General features: G+C 35.6%; 3 protein-coding genes across 4 annotated transcripts in view; 2 read left to right on the top strand and 1 right to left on the bottom strand.

Moving 5' to 3' along the window:
* The window catches only part of LOC120203456 (mechanosensitive ion channel protein 8-like), a 3725-nt gene extending 2500 nt beyond the window's left edge, over positions 1 to 1225 (top strand). The window contains exons 4-5 of the mRNA XM_039203750.1: positions 162 to 364; positions 765 to 1225. Of these exons, the coding sequence (XP_039059681.1) occupies positions 162 to 364; positions 765 to 1062 (501 nt within the window). The 3' untranslated portion in view covers positions 1063 to 1225. The remainder of the gene's footprint in view (positions 1 to 161; positions 365 to 764) is intronic.
* The window catches only part of LOC120203457 (DDB1- and CUL4-associated factor 8-like), a 26963-nt gene extending 15147 nt beyond the window's left edge, over positions 1 to 11816 (top strand). The window contains exons 2-9 of one of the 2 annotated variants that reach the window (XM_039203751.1): positions 1133 to 1137; positions 3642 to 3646; positions 8052 to 8192; positions 8796 to 9047; positions 9389 to 9529; positions 9939 to 10667; positions 11270 to 11573; positions 11682 to 11816. In XM_039203751.1, the coding sequence (XP_039059682.1) occupies positions 8079 to 8192; positions 8796 to 9047; positions 9389 to 9529; positions 9939 to 10667; positions 11270 to 11573; positions 11682 to 11731 (1590 nt within the window). In that variant the 5' untranslated portion in view covers positions 1133 to 1137; positions 3642 to 3646; positions 8052 to 8078 and the 3' untranslated portion in view covers positions 11732 to 11816. Of the gene's footprint in view, positions 1 to 1132; positions 1138 to 3641; positions 3647 to 7890; positions 8193 to 8795; positions 9048 to 9388; positions 9530 to 9938; positions 10668 to 11269; positions 11574 to 11681 lie in introns of those variants that run through there. The other variant, XM_039203752.1, reaches the window with a different exon arrangement.
* Positions 11712 to 17827, bottom strand: LOC120203458 (tetracycline resistance protein, class D-like). The gene is made up of 14 exons (XM_039203753.1): positions 17644 to 17827; positions 15237 to 15348; positions 14078 to 14190; positions 13844 to 13966; positions 13557 to 13768; positions 13395 to 13470; positions 13222 to 13308; positions 13038 to 13118; positions 12872 to 12904; positions 12745 to 12798; positions 12620 to 12661; positions 12455 to 12533; positions 12298 to 12368; positions 11712 to 12174 (listed from the first exon to the last, which is right to left on the bottom strand). The coding sequence occupies exons 1-14, from the start codon at positions 17812 to 17814 to the stop codon at positions 12088 to 12090; spliced, it is 1341 nt and encodes a 446-aa protein (XP_039059684.1). The 5' UTR covers positions 17815 to 17827; the 3' UTR covers positions 11712 to 12087.

Below are 17827 nucleotides of genomic sequence, written 5' to 3'. Positions count from 1 at the left end.
AGGCAATTATCCCTACCGAAAGTTTTAAATTATCGTATTATTTTAAATATTTTCTTTATATCTTTCATTGATAATATATTCTGAAAGTTTGTTCCTTGACCTAAAATCTTACGTGGTTTTTGTGTTTATAACCTGTTCTAAACATGTATGGGTGGTTTTAGCTTGTGGTGGAAGAGATGAACATTTTGACGACCGTTTTCTTGAGAAACGACAACATGAAGACGACGTTTCCCAACAGCGTTCTCTCGACGACGCCTATAGGCAACTATTATCGAAGTCCAGACATGATTGATCTCATTGAGTTCGCGGTCCACGTTGCTACTCCGGTGGAAAAGATTGCTCTCGTTAAGCAAAGAATAATCAAGTACGTTAAATTATCGGGTAAACTATGTATTTGGTCACCCATCTATCTTCATGATTCCGTTTGTCACCCAACTATTTTTTCTTCCAAAATCATCCCTGACGTTACAGTGATGTTGACACGTCACCATAAGGTAATGCCAAGTAAAAAATCGTCACGTTAGCAATTTGTTTATTTTTTAATGGCGGGTGACTTAAACAAAATTGAAAAAAAAAATAGTCGGGTGACTGAAAGCTGGATTGTGAGAATAGGTAAGTGACTAAATACATAGTTTACCCAAATTATTACATGAGATTTGTTCACATCATCGATGATCTCAACAAGGACTCATGACCGTCTCAAATCGTTATTAGTAGGAACGAATCGTACCGATAACACGAACACATTTTCATTTCGTTTGCAGTTATATCGTTAACCGGAAGGACCATTGGTGTGCCGATCCATTGATCGTGATAAAAGATTTAGACGACTTGAGTCGGATAAAATTTTCACTTTTGGCGACTCATAAAATGAACTTCCATGACATGGGAGAGAGGCTGGAAAGGAGATCTCGACTGGCCGAAGAAATGGTGAACATCTTCAAAGAATTAGACATCGAATACCGTTTGTTGCCCGTTGCCGTTAATATCTGCAACCTGCCTAATTCCTCCCGTTTCCCTTCCACATGGACCGCGGCCGAAAGTTCCGATAAGATCGACTGACGGCGAGATTGACCCGGAGATTATAACAATTACGGTGATCGAATTAATTGTTGTAACGATAAGGTTAAAGATTTTGTCACCAAAATTAACATTAACAGTGGAAATATGTGCTACTGTATACAGGGACTACATCAAACTCCCTCTTCTCCAAATTCTTTAAATACCGGTGAACTTGTTATTTTTTTCCCAAAAATAATTAATAAATTTATTGTTTGATTGCTTAAGGCAATTTTAATTGAATGGTTATAATCTTTATTGGTCATATGCTTGTCCATTGAGAGACTATTTTATTGGGATTTGTTATTTTTTTTTTGGTAATGTGATTTTGTTAAGTCTGATGGTAACGGTGTTTGGTTATTCGGTTGTATTTGGGTAGTCATTAGTTATGAGCCGCACTTTTGTATAAATACGCTGATTTACTTTGTTAATAGTATGAGTTGGTTCTGAGGTTTCTTTCATAATATCTTTTATATCTTACATGGTATCAGAGGTTCTTTAATGGCTGAGAGTGTGTCAAAACCGTTTACGCACAAGACCATCTCTATTCGTCTTGATGACTCAAACTATCTACTGTGGCAGCAGCAAGTTCTTTTTACCTGGGAAAGCTTGGCTCTCGTCAACCATGTTGACGGGACTCTTTCTGTCCCTCCTCAGCATGTGGTTGAAGCCGGTGTCAAGATCGTGAATGGGGATTATGTCTCGTATAAGCAGCAAGATAGCGCGTTGTGTTCTTGGCTTTTACCGTCGGTTAGTTCGTCGATTTTTCTGTTTCTTGTGAGTTGCATGTCTGCTGTGGAGATTTGGGAAAAGATTCAGCAATCTTTTTCCGTTTCCTCTACTACCAAGATCATGCATCTCCATTAATGTTCGTTGAAAACGCTTCGGAAACGCGATCAATCTATGAAGGAGTATCTTGCACAAGTTCAGGCTATTTGTGATAGCTTAGCTGCTTGTGGAAATCCGTTGACGGAGACGGTTCATATTTCTGCCATTCTTTCTGAGTTGCCACTGGGTTGCATAGTGGGCCGGGCCCTATACAGGTTTATCCCAATCAGTTTGGTAATTCGGGTGGTCAAGTTTCTAATTTTCATAACCCTAATGATCAGAATGGGTATGGTGTTTTTGGCGTTGGTCAGAATCTTCAAGGCGCTTATGCTCAGAATGGGTATGTTGGTTGTATGGTGCAACTTCAGAGGTCCATGATGTAAATGCAGTTGCTGTAACTGACGTGTTTGTCGCTTCTGGATATGGGGATACTGCCTGGTATCCAGACTCTGGAGCTACCACGCATTTGACTTCTGATGCAGGTAATTTTATTAAATCTGTGTCGTATCTTGAGTCAGGTAAAGTCTCTGTGGCTAACGGTATGGCAGTGTCCATTTCCAGAATAGGGCTATGTTGAGCTCTGGATCTCGATCCTTAGTGTTAAATGATCTCTTGCATGTTCCTTCTATTAAAAAAAACTCTGTTTCTCGTTTTACTTAGGATAATGGTGTTTCAATTGAGTTTTATCTTGACTCGTGTTGTGAAGGATTTGGAAACTCGACAGCTGATGTTGCGACTTGCGAGGATTGGAAAGTGAGGGTTTGTATGAGCTATCATCGATTGGTAGTGAGAAAATGCTTGGTATTGCTAAGGATGATCGGGTTTCTCTTGGTTGTATGGTTGCTGTCCGTCTTAATAACGATGACATGTATTCTAGTGAGGCTGCTGTTGATGTCTTGTCTGTGAATTCTTCACATGCTGATAATAGTGCCACTGCTAGGAATTGTGTTTACTCTGTAATTGCTTCTCATGATCATGATACTATATCTTCTAGTACTAGGAGTTGTGTTCCTGATGCTGATGTTTCTATGCCAGTTCTTGGGGTTTGTAATGTTAGTAGTTCTGTTTTGTGGCATCGTACGCTAGGGCATCCCTCTGCTAATGTTTTAGCTCAATGTTTGAAACAATGTAATCTTTCTGTTGATAAATAAATCTTTGTTTTGTGATGCTTGTCAATTGGGCACGAGCCATAAGTTGCCATTTCAAAAATCTGTTTCTGTTCATGATCAACCGTTGCATTTGGTTCAAATGGATTTCTGGGGACCTGCTCCATTAATTTCTAATAACTCGTGCTACTATATTAGTTTTGTTGACGCATGTACTCGGTTTACATGGATTTATTTTTTAGCTCGTAAATCAGATGCTCGTAATGCAGTTGTTTCTTTTCATACTATGGCTGAACGTCAATTTAATTGCAAGCTTAAAATAGTTCAGTCTGATTGTGGGTCTGAATTCAAACCTTTAGCTGCGTACTTTAATAGTCATGGTATTTATTTTTCAAACCTTTAGTAGAACGTAAACATCGGCATATTGTTGAACTTGGTCTTACTCTCATGGTCCAAGCTTTGATTCCTTTTAAATATTGGTCTGATGCTTTTTCTACTGCAGTTTTTCTCATTAATTGACTGCCATCTAAAGCCTTGAATGGTTTAACTCCGTATGAAAGGCTGTTCAAAAAATTACCTGACTATAATGTCTTAAGAGTTTTTGGTTGTAGGTGCTTTCCTCTGACTCGCCCTTACAACCAACATAAGCTCCAGTTTCGCTCTAAAGCGTGTGTGTTTTTGTGCTATTGTTCAAATCAGCACGGCTACAAGTGTCTTGATGATGAGGGTAAGGTTTATATATTGCGGCATGTTCAGTTTAATAGTGTCTTGATGATGAGGGTAAGGTTTATATATTGCGGCATGTTCAGTTTAATAAGGATGCATTTCCTTTTGCAGAGAAGTTGGGGGTTATCTTCGAGTTGTGCTGATGGTGAAAGGTTTGCTGCTAAGCTGGATTTTCCTAAAGGAAGTCCCTGTGTGAATATTCAAGCTGGTCGTGTTTCAAATACCTCTCAACCCGATGAGCAGTGCTTAGAAGACACAGCTAGAGAAATCAGTGATGCTACACTCGTTGGTGGATAATCAAGCTGGTCGTGTTTCAAATACGTCTCAACTCGATGTGCAGTGCTTAGAAGACACGGCTAGAGAATTCAGTGATGCTGGTTTACACTCGTTGTGTGATGATCCTCAGGCCTCTTCTTCTGTATCTCCTGTCGTAGTGGTGGCTGTAGTGCTTCTTCAGTGCATAGTCAATCTTTTCAGCAGTCTAGTCCAAATAATAATGATTTGGTGCAGCAACAGCCGCTTATTCCTTCTGATGGTCAACGTTCTATTTCTTCTAATAATGCAGAAGATGATCGAGGTCAACAATTACCAGATGATAATATTCAAGCTCATCCAAGCAAGTTCAGAATTCTCATCATATGGTAACTCGGTCGAAAGCTGGTGTGTTCAAACCTAAGGTATTTCTTGCTGAAGTCCCTGTCTCTGAACCGACTAGTGTTCACCAAGCTATGCAGTATGATTTTTGGAGGGAAGCTGTGGAAAAAGAAGTTGATGCCCTTATACAGAAAAATACGTGGGACCTTGTCAGTTTATCTGCTGATCATGTCCCAGTTGGGTGTAAATGGTTGCTTAAAGTTAAGAAGAACCCTGATGGTAGTGTTGCTCGATATAAGGCCCGGTTAGTCGCAAAAGGTTATTCTCAACAAGCGGGTCTGGATTATAAGGAAACATATAGCCCTGTTGTGAAACCTGTTATGGTTCGAATTCTACTTAGCATTGCTCTTAGCAAAGTTTGGGTGCTCGGGCAAATTGACATCGATAATGCTTTTTTGAATGGTAATTTTAGGGAGTTTCTTGTTAGTCGTATTCGGTATACTGCATCTTTGGCTGATTGTTCACTGTATTTTAGAGGAAATGATGGGAACAGAGTTTTTATTATGGTTTACGACGATGACATAGTGGCCACAAGTGATAATGAAGTAGACATGGTTATCAAGGAGATTAATTTGACTTTTTCGATAAAAGACTTGGGGAAATTGAATTTCTTTCTTGGCATGTCTGTTCAAAGTACTGAGCAAGGGGGTGATTCTTAGCCAGAAAAAGCATGTTTTGGAGTTATTGGAAAAATTGAAAATGTTGGAGAAAAACCCTACACCAACACCTATGGTTACAACACCTAACTTGTCTGCAGAAGAAGGTGATCCGTGTTTAGATCCAACTCTATATAGACAGGTTGTTGGCACTCTTCAACATGTCCATACAGTCTCCTCTCGATAAGCATTGGAAAGCGGTGAAGCGAATTGTTCGGTATCTCGAAGGCACTATGGAGCATGGTCTTTTCTTTAGTACGAGTCCGGCTCTTACAACGTTAGTTGGCTACTCCGACTCAGATTGGAGTACTAGTTCTGAAGATCGAAGATCAACAGCCGGTCATTGCATGTTTCTAGGGGGTAATCTTGTTGCTTGGAGTTCGAAGAGCTCATTTTTGGCGTATTTAAGTATGTAATTATCCCATGATTAAGATGAATTGGGTTTAAATCATTATTTGTTTTCATGTTGTTGCAGTGGTTTTATTTTTCTGTGAGAATTGATCAATTTTGACTATTAACTTACAAACGATCGATAAGATGATGACATGCAACACAATATTACATATTGATCAACTATTGCATAATGGTCAACATTGATCATCTTTTTAACTAAGTTTAAATTGAATTAAAACTTTTTAAGGGAACTTAATTGAATTTTAAAACTTTTGTCGAGGACTTGATTAAAATATTTTCATTACGTAAAATGTAAGTGTTGAAAGATCTTTGAACATCAGTATTAAACGCTAGGTTTCGATATTTAGATGGTCAATATCAATAGTTCAATTTTCCGGTAAAATGTATGATTTCAATAATTTGAAAATCATACAAAGAATAAAAATCTCTCTAACTTAAATGGAGGAAAAGAGTACATAGGTTAATCTATTACATCGAAGAAAAATGAAAAACAAGGCGAAAAACAAGCTAACAACTTAGCTAGACACCTTCATGTCTTCCTGTAACAAATTCATGATCGATGTTGGGGAGAAACAAAAACAATGTGATACAAGTTGTCAAAAGAAGCGTCCTTGGCCAAGGCATCCACAACTTTATTGTCATTGCGAAGCCCATGGTTAATACAAACACTCCAATTTCACAACCGAACACCCATTATAGTTGTCTCAATTCCCCAAGTCTATTTAAAAAAAAAATCCCTAATCCCTAAACCCTAAATCTCCAACACTCCTAAATTCCTTTGTCAAATCCCTTATACATTCACACCATATGCGTTCCCCACTGCCAAATCCCAGTTCTCACCTAAAATTCCTTTGCTTAAACTGTTCGTCAATTGTCGGCTATTAACGTGTCAAATTCCTTTGTATTTTTGCTTAAATTTCATGCGTTCTCACCAAGATGGTACTGTTATGCATTTGATTATGCACCGACATTCAAATTCTTTTCATCACCGATCGCTGTTATCGTTACCAAACTCTCGCTATTGATCACCCATTTATCATCTTCCAAAACCTTCAACTTAATTAAGTAATTAGCATGTCAGAGATTTGAGAATTAAAGTTTTATTATCTTGGGATGTTTTGTGTAAAATAAGAAAATTTAATTTTTTTAAAAATATGAATTTTATTTTTTTAAATGGTAAAAGATATTAAAATTTAGGATTAATTCATTCATTTTAATTGATTTTTAACGACCGTGCTAAATAATAACGTCGGAAGTGTTAGACACCTACATTGATTAAAAAAACTTTTGACACCTAAACGAGGAAAAAATATAGTTTAATCATTTTTAGGCTTAATTATAAAATAAGTGTCCAAATTATACCACTTTTCTCAAATAGGTGCCTAAACTTTTTTCGATTCATCCAGGTGTCTAATGTTACAAACGTTACCATTTTGGGTGCCCGGACTATAACGATCGCTAGATTATGTCATTAAATGACACATATCGCCTTTAAGTAATTTTAAAAATTTTATTTTAAATAAAAAAACTTATTTAAAAACACAATTTTAACAAAATCTTAAAAAAAAACTAAACTATGAAAACCCTAAATCTAATTCCTATATCCAAGTCATCGTCGTCCTTTACCGTTGTCGATTGGACCTACCCTCAACTGTACCTTCGCCCGACGACCACCCACAAGATGAACCACTATCGATTGTACGATTTAATATCGATCGACGACGCGACATTGAGAGAAATAATAACGACATTTACGCTATCCGACGACAAGAGCGACGAAAAGAACGATGTCAGCTGAAAAGGGAGGCGACATCGACGACATCGATCATGGTTGGGATTTAGGAATTTAGGGTTAGAGTTAAGGATTTAGGGTTGATTTTAGGAATTTGGGACTTTTTTATATTTTTTTTAAAAAAATATGATTTTTTAATAAATATAATAATATTTATATTTTTTTAATTTAATTTTTTTAAATTTATTTATAAAAACGACATGTGTCTTTTAATGATAAAATTTAACGACCATTACAACTTGAACATGTAAAGTGATAATCTTCGTAACTAATATGATTATTCTCTAAGTATGCTTTTTTCAATTATGCCAAAGCTAGATACGTTGACAAATGCTACGTGCAAACCATAGTTGAACATCAAGTTTTTTTTAAATAAATAAATAAATTATTAAAATTAATTCGTGCATAATATATTTATTTAAAGAAACTTAATGTTCAACTATGGTATATATATATATATTATATGAATCAATTTATTTTAGTAGGTAATTTTTTTTTATAGGTGACTGAACATTCCTTAAGAAATTATTTTAAATAAATAATATTTTATAATCATTTTAATTTATATATATATACACGCCAGTACCGGATTATAGCCCCCCTATCTTGGGCTTCACTCGAACCTACTACCTACGTGACATTAACCCATAAATCTACGGAAAAAGAAAGAACCTTCTGCCGGTTTCATTCCTTTTCTTTTTCCTATATGGACTCGCTCCGATTCAGCGAGTCACGAACAACGCGAAAAAACCCATTCCTTTAACTTGTTTTGACGTTGATTGAATTTAATCTTTGTTTTCCTTTATATCGAATAAGTCTCCAATTTCCCCCCTTAAATCGGCGATGGGTACTAAAAGGCCACGGGCGAGTGTCGACGCGGCTGTTGTTGATGTTTGGCAACGGGAAGTCGGGGAACTCTCAAATAGGAAATTCGCCCACCGGCTTGCTGCTTCCGAGGTCTAATCCCCTTATCCCACAAAATTTATCTATATTTGTGGTATCTTCCTATTGTTTTCGATGGGTTGATTATTATAGTTTATTTGTTGATGAAATTGAAACTGGGTAACATGAACTACATGGATTGCTGTGTTTAATTTTGGTTATTTTTTATTGACGGTGGGTTGATTCTACTTGATTTGTGTATTTATAACTACCGTTGATCTGGATTCGAAAAACTTAATGATGGGTGACGAACAATGGAAATTAGTAATCATAAAAATGTCTTCCTTTAGAATGATTTTGTTAAAAAAATAAAATTATCTCCTGAACCTGAATGAATAAATATATATTTTGGAAATTTATATTTAAAAGTTAAATTCAAATGCCAGCATTTTTTTAAATAATTGCAATTATTTTTAATCTTATATATTGTCATATTTTACTGAGAAACTCAGATAACATGTGGTAGCTTATTGTGTTGAGTGAATGGATATGCTTATTGCACTGTTATTGGCTTGTAAATACTGGACAAATGTGTAAAAAGTTGAAGTCACAAATTTTATCCTTTACAAAGTCCCATGTTGCATTTGGTTTTGATTAGTTAATTGGTTTATGTCCCAGGATCTTGTGCTCCGATTTGAAATTTTCAAGAAACTTGAAAAGCATCAAGGTTGTGTGAACACTGTGAGCTTTAATGCTGATGGTAACATTTTAGTCTCCGGCTCCGATGACAAGAGGATTATACTATGGGATTGGCAAACTGGGCATGCTAAACTTACTTTCAAGTCAGGTCATTCGAGCAACGTATTCCAAGCAAAATTCATGCCTTACGCAGATGATCGTAGCTTGATTACTTGTGCTGCAGACGGACAGGTGAATTGCTTATTTAGGCCTGCAGCATTTTTTTTTAAAATTCTGTAGGACCAATTTGAGATTCTTCTGTTATATTATTTGTGGTGATAAGCAACAAAGTCCTAAAATTTTCTGTTAAACTGCAAGACTTTTATATGCTTCTCAGGATGACCATTATTGCATCTATGAGTTTTGTCTCTTAATTTATGAAGGAAAATGAGGCTTGGACTACCAAAAGTTTTTTTTTTTTTTAAAAGTGCTAAGGAGTAGGAAGCTAATATGTAGCATGTGCTTAAGCAAATACCACCATAAAGTGAATCGAAGAATTCTTGTTCTAACTAAAGACCATTTCCTAATCGTAGGTTCGACATGCTCAGCTGTTGGAGCGTGGTGTTGAAACTAGGCTTCTGGCCAGACATGAAGGACAAGCTCATAAATTGGCCATTGAACCAGGAAGCCCTCATATTTTTTACACTTGTGGTCAAGACGGATTAGTGCAGCATGTGAGTTGTGTTTTAAGTCATCATTTTTTATATTTGATAATTTAAGAACAATCATAGGAATGAAGAAGCAAAATCAGTTGGTTACTGAACTTTTATTCAGTCGTATGCAGTTGAATTGGGTAAAGTTTTGAGAAGTTCAATTCTAATTTCAGATTGTCTGCAATTGATTTTTGTTTTCCTATTTTTCCTAAACCCGTTTTTCTTTGAAATGGATACCGGCCGTGTAATAGTGGTGTTTTATATAAATGAATATAGGTCAACTCCATTCTCATGTTATTCTTATTGTTCTATGATGATCTAGCTATTATAATCTGATTTGTTGTATTATGGTCTAGCTTCTATAACCTGATTTTTTGTCTGCACCTTTGCATAGCTGACTTATAGAGCCCTTTTATACCTTGCCTTTCAGATTGATCTTAGAACTGCAGCGGCTACACAACTTTTTACATGCCATTCAATTGATGTTAGCAAGGCTGACCTGCCGGTTGTTCCTCTCAATACTATTTCAATTGATCCAAGGAACCCAAATCTCTTTGCAGTTGCTGGATCGGATGAGTATACTCGCCTTTATGATATTCGCAAATATAAGTGGGATGGCTCAACTGATTTTGGTCAACCTACAGATCATTTTTGCCCCCCTCATTTGATTGGTGACGATCAAGTTGGTATAACTGGTTTGGCCTTTTCAGATCAGAGTGAGCTTCTTGTCTCCTACAGTGATGAGTTCATTTATCTCTTTACCCAAGATATGGGACTGGGCCCCAATCCAGTTCCTTCTCCATCCTCTGCATGTAGTGAAGCAAGTGAAGTGGGACCTGACCACTCTGCTATGGAAGCTGATGAAAAAGTTATTCCTCAAGTTTATAAGGGACATAGAAATTGTGAGACGGTGAAGGGTGTGAGCTTCTTTGGACCCAAATCCGAGTATGTGGTTAGTGGATCCGATTGCGGACGAATATTTATTTGGAAGAAAGGCGGAGAGCTTGTTCGTGTTATGAAAGCAGATAAACATGTGGTCAATTGTATTGAGTCTCATCCTCATACTGCAGTTCTGGCTAGCAGTGGAATTGAGAACGACATCAAGATATGGACTCCAAAGGCTATTGATAAAGCTGTGCTTCCAACAAACATTGAACAGGTATGCCTTGTCTTAATCTCTTGCATTGTGATAATAATGACAATAGCAGCAGCTGCAGCAGTGCTGGTAATACTTTTTGGGTTATAAATAAGGTATAGCTTAAGACATGAAATGCATTCTACTGTAGCACAATGCTTATTGACACTAGAATAAAACAGTGGAAACATCCCGAATCCTTGTTCCTTTTTGCTTATATCTTCTCCAATAGAGGCAAATATTTGTGATTTGGTTCATGGAATAGAACTGTAGAGTTGCCTGTTACAAAAACGTAGTGAGCTAAGGTCCGATGACAGTTTTTGTTTAGTTGACCTTAGAGATAAATTTATTTAATCTCTTTAGTCCATCCATTCTTTCACTCTAAAAATACTCGTGTTCTCCTAGCATACTGTGAAAGTTAAGAAATCTGACCTGTATTGTAGATGCCAAGGTAGTTTACTATCAAGTAAGACAAGGAAAGTTGGTAATTAGTGCCAACATTAGCATGCTATTTTTTATTGTCTAAATTCGCACAGATTGGTTGGAAATGACAATATCCATTCTAAAGATGCATGAAATTGAGAAGTAGAGGAGCTGATCTCTCTTCCATTACTTCTTTGCAAAAGGTTTCAAAACGTGGCCTCTTTCATTTGTTGCCCTTTTCTGCATTCTACGAAGATGACGACGACGACGACGACTATGACTGTTTTGGTGGTGGTATTGTTGAGTATTCTGATGATGAGGGTGAGGAGGAAGATGACTCTGATGATGAGGGTGAGGAAGATGACTCTGATGATGATTATCTTGATGTTTATGATGAGATTGATGATGATGATGATGACGACAACGAAAATGACGGTGATGATGTCAACGAAAATGACGGTGATGATGTCAACAGTGAAGACGTTGAGAGTGGTGATGATAGTGATTGTAATGATGGTGGTGGTAGCGATGATGATAGCAATGCATGCTAGAAATCTTGGCTGTTATGATGATACTGACAATTAATGATTTAAATTTTGCACTTTCTGTGACCAGTTCAAACCAAAACCTCGGGGCTGGATGTATCGACTAACGATGCCGCATGACCTGATGCTGCACTTATTTTCATTACAAAGACAAGGGACTAGCCCAGAACGGAATGAAGAAAATGCATCGGCAGTAGGCAGAGAACTTCTAGATCTTAGAATGGCATTCAATTCCAACAGTGACAACGCTTCAGATTGATGGAGGGAATGGTCCAGAGGGGCTCTTTTAGTTGAGTGGTTATATGCTATGGTAACTATCAACTACAAATTGTACAAAAATAAAACCTAAACTGAGTGGAGTTTTACAAATTTGTGTTCACTGCTCTGCTTTTACGATATTTATGTGGCTCTTCTATTCTGTCTATTTCATTTCCTTGGCAGTAGTAGCACATGATCTTTCACTAGCTTTCTTATATCTAAACCTCTGTACTGTTTCTGTTGTTTTTGCCATTGGTATTTGAAGGAGCTCTCCCCATCGTCAAACTTTGAACGAAGGCAATCATCTGTCCAACAAAAGCAAAAGAAATCGTTTTATTTGCACAAAACTGCAAAACGACATTACAAAACAATGATAAAAAAGAGTGAAATTATCATGTGCATCAGTTTATCATCTAGAAAGTTCATACCAAAGTGATTGCTATGCAAATGATACTAAATCCAGGGAAATGAAATGGTGCTTCTTCCGACAGGAACAATGCTGGATGAACACACAGAAACTGGTCATAAGTAATTGTCGATCAACGCTAAAGTTTTGAGGAAGAAAATGCCAGTGCGTTTACACACCTGTCAAAGGACTGAAAATCAACGGACTGATGATATTGGCCAAAGACGTTATGCCGGCGATGCACCCCTGTGCCTTTCCCTGATATATTGTGCTTATACCGGTTCAAACCAGGAACTAAGACGATCGAAATACGAGAAAATTAGGAATTGATCAGTTAGAATTACCTGGTCTCTGGGGCCAACTTGTTTTGATGCAATACTTTGCAACTATAGAATTCGAAAGTTCCAACGTCAAGCTTTTCCGATGAACAGAACAAAACTTGTAATGAAATGGAAGTAAAGGAACTTACCGACGGCGGTGCAAAGACCATGAGGGTAGTCAATGCAGTTGCAGCATATGGGATCTGCATGAAAATGTCCGATGACAATTGTCTGTCTGTGCATCAAATGAAGCTAGAGTTTTTTTATGGAACTTACCCAAGCTGACCAGGCTATACTGTAAAGAAAGGCCTGCATAATACCAGGTGCAAATTCATCAACGGCTTCTAAACACGTTGTCACAATGTCATCAGCTCAAAACGAAGTATTGTCGGATGGATTAATTAATACGAAAAGCCGAGTAAGGTGAGAATCCGATTCTTACGTATATACAGGCGACGAAAAGTCCTACCGAAAGCAACCTTCCATCTCCTATGCGAGATGCCAGTAAGGGCATTAGAAACAACTGCAGAATTCAGAAACATTATAAGAATAACCATGTAACTTCAATCTAGATGATTGAAAAACATCGAATCGTACAAGAAATGAACCGAAAAAAGCGTTTAAACCTGGGAAATGGTTGCTAGAATTCCACTAATTAGCATCAAATCAGCAAACTGGTTCTTGTTAAAGTGGAAACGAGCCTTTATATAGTACTGTCAGGGAAGAAATAAACTATGTATAGTTGGATCATCATAAGGGATTTAGATCATAATTTCACAGCTAGAAAAGAAGTCCATACCTGTGATGAAGATTCCATCCCACCCTCTCCAAGATAATTGAAGAAAGCAACAACTGCAGCTTGGGCTAATGATGGACTGAAACAACAGCATTTTTAGTCGAATCACATTCGAACGGACATTTAACGACGAAAGCTAAGAACATACATGCAACCCCTATTTACCTGTTCTTCAGCAAGCAAATAACACCCCCCAGGGATGGAATTTTCTTGAATGAGGACATTTTTGCCGGTGCATTACCGTCCTTTCGAGTAACGTCTTCTTCCTCTTCTCTCAAGATCGGTTCGATTATCCCTTCGGCTTGATCTGCAGGTATACTTTCTTCAAGGAATATTCTCATGTACACCACAGCAAACAGTGATACAAATGTAGCAACCTGCAAGGATTTGATACAACAATGAGCAAAGGTACATACAGGGCTAGAGGATTCTAAACAAAGATCCATGGAAACCTGAAATGCTAAACCGACGGATAAGAAACGAGCCGCCAAGGTTCCGCAGAGATAAGATCCCGAGGTTACTCCGGCAAGAACTCCGAACGCAGATGCTCGTCGGTTATACGAAACATTGTCTGCCTGCAAAGAAAAGACAACAAATTCAAACAGACAATATGAGTGACATATGCTTGAAATCTGTTGAACATTGTGAATACAATGTAACTAAGGATGATATTATAGGGTTATTACCAAATACGCAAGAGCAATGCAGTTAATGCTGCCTTGACAGATCATGGCAGTGAGAATCTTTAAGGCATAATAGGCGTAAAAATAACCGGTTGTTCTGTTGCATGCCAATATAGCTGTACAAGAAGATGGTGATATAAGTTGGAAAAAAAAACAATACGCTTAAAATGTAAAGGAACTTTAATTTGAGGTTTTTCAAATCAAAATAGTATCTCTTCGAAACATTTTCAGCTCATTTGATAATGAACATTCAAACACTCATGGGTTCAAACCCGAAACTTTTCAAGATAGCAGACATCTTCTTAGCTACTGAGATAATTTATTTAAGTTAAATTTAAGAATATATCAAATTAAAATCTTATCAACAATATGCTTAAATTTTAAGTTAGAAGACGTAACTTTTCTTGAATTTAATCGAGTTTTATTCACCTTTAAATATAAATTTAAGTAATAAGACAACTTTTATACGATTGCAGTTGCGCCAGGTCAAATGAAATGCCAAAGGATAAAAGGACGTGAACAGGCTCACATTTTTATCATTTGCTTAACACCAGTGTTTGAACAAAACAATAGAAAAAGACATGAAAATGAGGGGCTTAAATTAAACTGGGAACCATAAGGTTACTCGCCAACCACACAACTCATCCATGCATTAAGAAATAACTTCTGGTTCATGGATGGTGAATAGGCCGTAAATGAGATGAGACAGATCGCGAGCTATTCGAGATCCGTTAAATTAAAGTCTAGTAAATATTCGAATCAAATAGATTTTATTCGAATTCTCAACGAGCCAAAGTGAACTACTTGATACTCGATTCAAAAAGCTCACGAATTACTTGAAAAAATAATAAAATTTTAGGTTTTTAAATTAAATATTAATAATTTATATATATTATTTTTTTTAAATACAATATAAGACTTTCATGTATTTAAGATTTAGGTCTAAGTTCGAGTTGAACTTCAATTTTTTTTTAATTTCTAACGACATTTACAAATTCTAACCTCACGAATTTCGAGTCAAATCAAATTTAATTTTAAAATTTTTCAATTGAACTTAACAATACTCGAACTCTACCCATTTATAAATTTGTCCAAAAATCAGGTTGCGTGTCTAAATTCAGAGAGAAAAACGAACAAAATATTAAATACCATAAATACTTACCGGAGGGAATGATGGACAAAACCATAGGTAAGGTTAGTAGAGCCTTTCTCCCATACTGATCCGACAGATTCCCGATAATTGGCAACATCAAGGTCGTCCCTACTCCTGTTACCTGGCATCATCAGGGCCGTCCAACGTAATTGACATTAAAGATCTCGTATCAGACCCGTACATGATTTTGAAATATCCCCTTTTTATTTTTTTAAAAAAATAAAAAATCTAGTCTTTCACTTTAAGGGTACGTTTGATTCACGGAATGTAAGATTACCAGTGAGAATAAAAAATTACCAGAAAATAGGATTACTAGGAATGTTATATTTTGTGTTTGGTTTATTTAGCAGGAATGTAAGATTACCGTGTTTGATTAAAGGAATAAAAAATTATTAGAATATATATTTGACCAAATTATCCTTATTATATATTTGTATAATATTATAAATTGTAAAATATTTATATATTTTCTTTAAAAAATTAAACTCATAATATTTATATAATTTTTTTTTACAAAATTAAAAATATAAAAAAATTTAATGAAATGGCAAAAAAATTTTAACCCCTCAACTTCATATAAAATTTTAATTATAGATTTTTTTTTGTAAATCTAAAATAATTTAAAGATAAATTTATAATTTAACATTCGTAAAATTTTTATTATTCAATTAAAGAAGAAGAATATTTTTGAAAAAAAAATAAAAATTTAAGTACATTTTAGTCTAAAACGTCGGTAATGTTACAATATCTAAGGAAAGAGAAATAATAACATTCCCGGTAATATATCCCAAAAAATTTATTATTGATAATAAAACATTACTGGAAATGAGATTCCCGACCAATCAAATATGAGAATGTGAGATTCTCATCAGAATCCCACAATCTTTAAACCAAACACCCCCTAAAAGAATTAAGAATTTTTATTTACTTTAATTTATCGGAATTTAATCTTACTACTATATGAAAATGAAAAGAAATTAAATATTTCTTTTTATAAATTATTGATTTGATTTATTAATTTTCGTAAAATAAGATTTTTATTTTATTTTTATGTGAAATAGATTTGTTGGAAATCCATTCAAGAGTCAAAAATGGCAATTTCCATGATAATGATTCAAAACTAAAAACCAAACAGTTAACCGTATTCCATATGAATACTCAACTCAACTAATAAAAACTTGCAAGGTGTGCACTTTTCTCCCATGTACTGACTTTTATCGTAAATTAAGCTGTAATAATAATTTTGGCCATCAAAAATTTTCAGACATTTAGTTTCTTTTTAGTTTATTCGTTAAATTTGGTAAAATAAAAATAAAAAAATTGAACGTAAAAAATTAGACTTAATTAAAAAATAAATGTCTAAATTATATTATTTTTTTCGAATAGGTATCCAAACTCTTTTCGAACCATTCAAGCGTCGGTCATCTCTTTGATGCCCAGATTGTAATGGCTGTTAAAACTTCTTTAAATGACATATTTTATATTTATTTTTTTATATATTTTTAAATATAAAATTAATATTTTTAAAAATTTTAAATTCTGAAAAGTAATCTCGAATTTTTAAAAGCTCTTGTCCTAATCCACTTACTCCAACAGTCGAATGTATCACTTTAGGTGTCCGACGATAACGACAGTTAAAACCTCGTTAAATCACATAAATCATAAACCACTCACTGATCTATCATAAATTTTACTATCATCTCAAAACTCAAAATTCACAATTTCCTACATTTTAATTCACAAATACCTAATTATGACAGCCTATCGGTTGCCCATTTGGTAGACCGTTTAGTCGTTCATTTTGCCGTTTAGCCATGGAAAACTGAAAAGCAAGCAGGGGAGATAGAGGGGGACGCCGGATGGAAAATGTTTTTTTTAATATTTTAATAATATTTTTATTTTTAAAAAATATCAAAGTTCTGTAAACGTGAGATATGTTCCTTGACGGAATTTTTTAACGGCGAGACACAAGACAACATTTGTAACATTAATCACATGGATGATTCTAAAAAAACCGGCACTCATTTAAGATAAATGGTATAATTTAAGCACTTATTTTTTAATTAAGCTAAAAAAATTAAAGAGTAAAATAAATCCTTTTGTGGGAAGAAATATAATTCAGCATGAATTACTTGAGCAAATGAGGTAACTAATAAGATTGAAAAAGGAAAAAAAGAAGAAGAAAAGATTCGAACAGGAAGAAAGGGTTGTTAAATTGGAGGAGGAAAGAAAGAGGTTCTTAATTGCTTCTGAGTCGATCCATTCTTGTTGGAAATAATAAAAGAAGTGAAAATGATGAGTTGGAGCACTGTGAACAAGTTTTTCTCTTTGATTTTCTAAAAAAAGGGGAAAATTATTTATTGTTTGATTAGGAAAAGGCGAGAGAATAGTCTAAAGCAGAAGATTAGAAACGTACGGCTTGTTGAAACCCGGAGAGGTAGATGGCGAGGGAGCATTCATCGGAACCAGGGCAAAGGGCGGCCATCGTGACGTCGGTAATGACCGGAGATACGATTAAAGTTGCAAAACCTGTCAGGAATACTGTCACGAATAGATGGCCCAATCCCCTTAGACTCTTCGGATCCATCTCTCTTTCTCTC

This window comes from Hibiscus syriacus, unplaced genomic scaffold (assembly GCF_006381635.1).
Source record: "Hibiscus syriacus cultivar Baekdansim isolate YM2019G1 unplaced genomic scaffold, ASM638163v2 tig00009942_pilon, whole genome shotgun sequence".
NCBI lineage: Eukaryota > Viridiplantae > Streptophyta > Magnoliopsida > Malvales > Malvaceae > Hibiscus > Hibiscus syriacus.
This window is presented reverse-complemented; position numbering and strand designations above follow the sequence as displayed.

Coding starts and splice junctions, on each gene's coding strand:
- LOC120203458 (XM_039203753.1), bottom strand. CDS start 17,814: ATGGATCCGAAGAGTCTAAGGGGATTGGGCCATCTATTCGTGACAGTA. Junction 15,349..17,643: donor TCTCCGGGTTTCAACAAGCC/GTACGTTTCTAA, acceptor TGATGATGCCAG/GTAACAGGAGTAGGGACGAC. Junction 12,369..12,454: donor GATTTTCAGTCCTTTGACAG/GTGTGTAAACGC, acceptor GTGTTCATCCAG/CATTGTTCCTGTCGGAAGAA.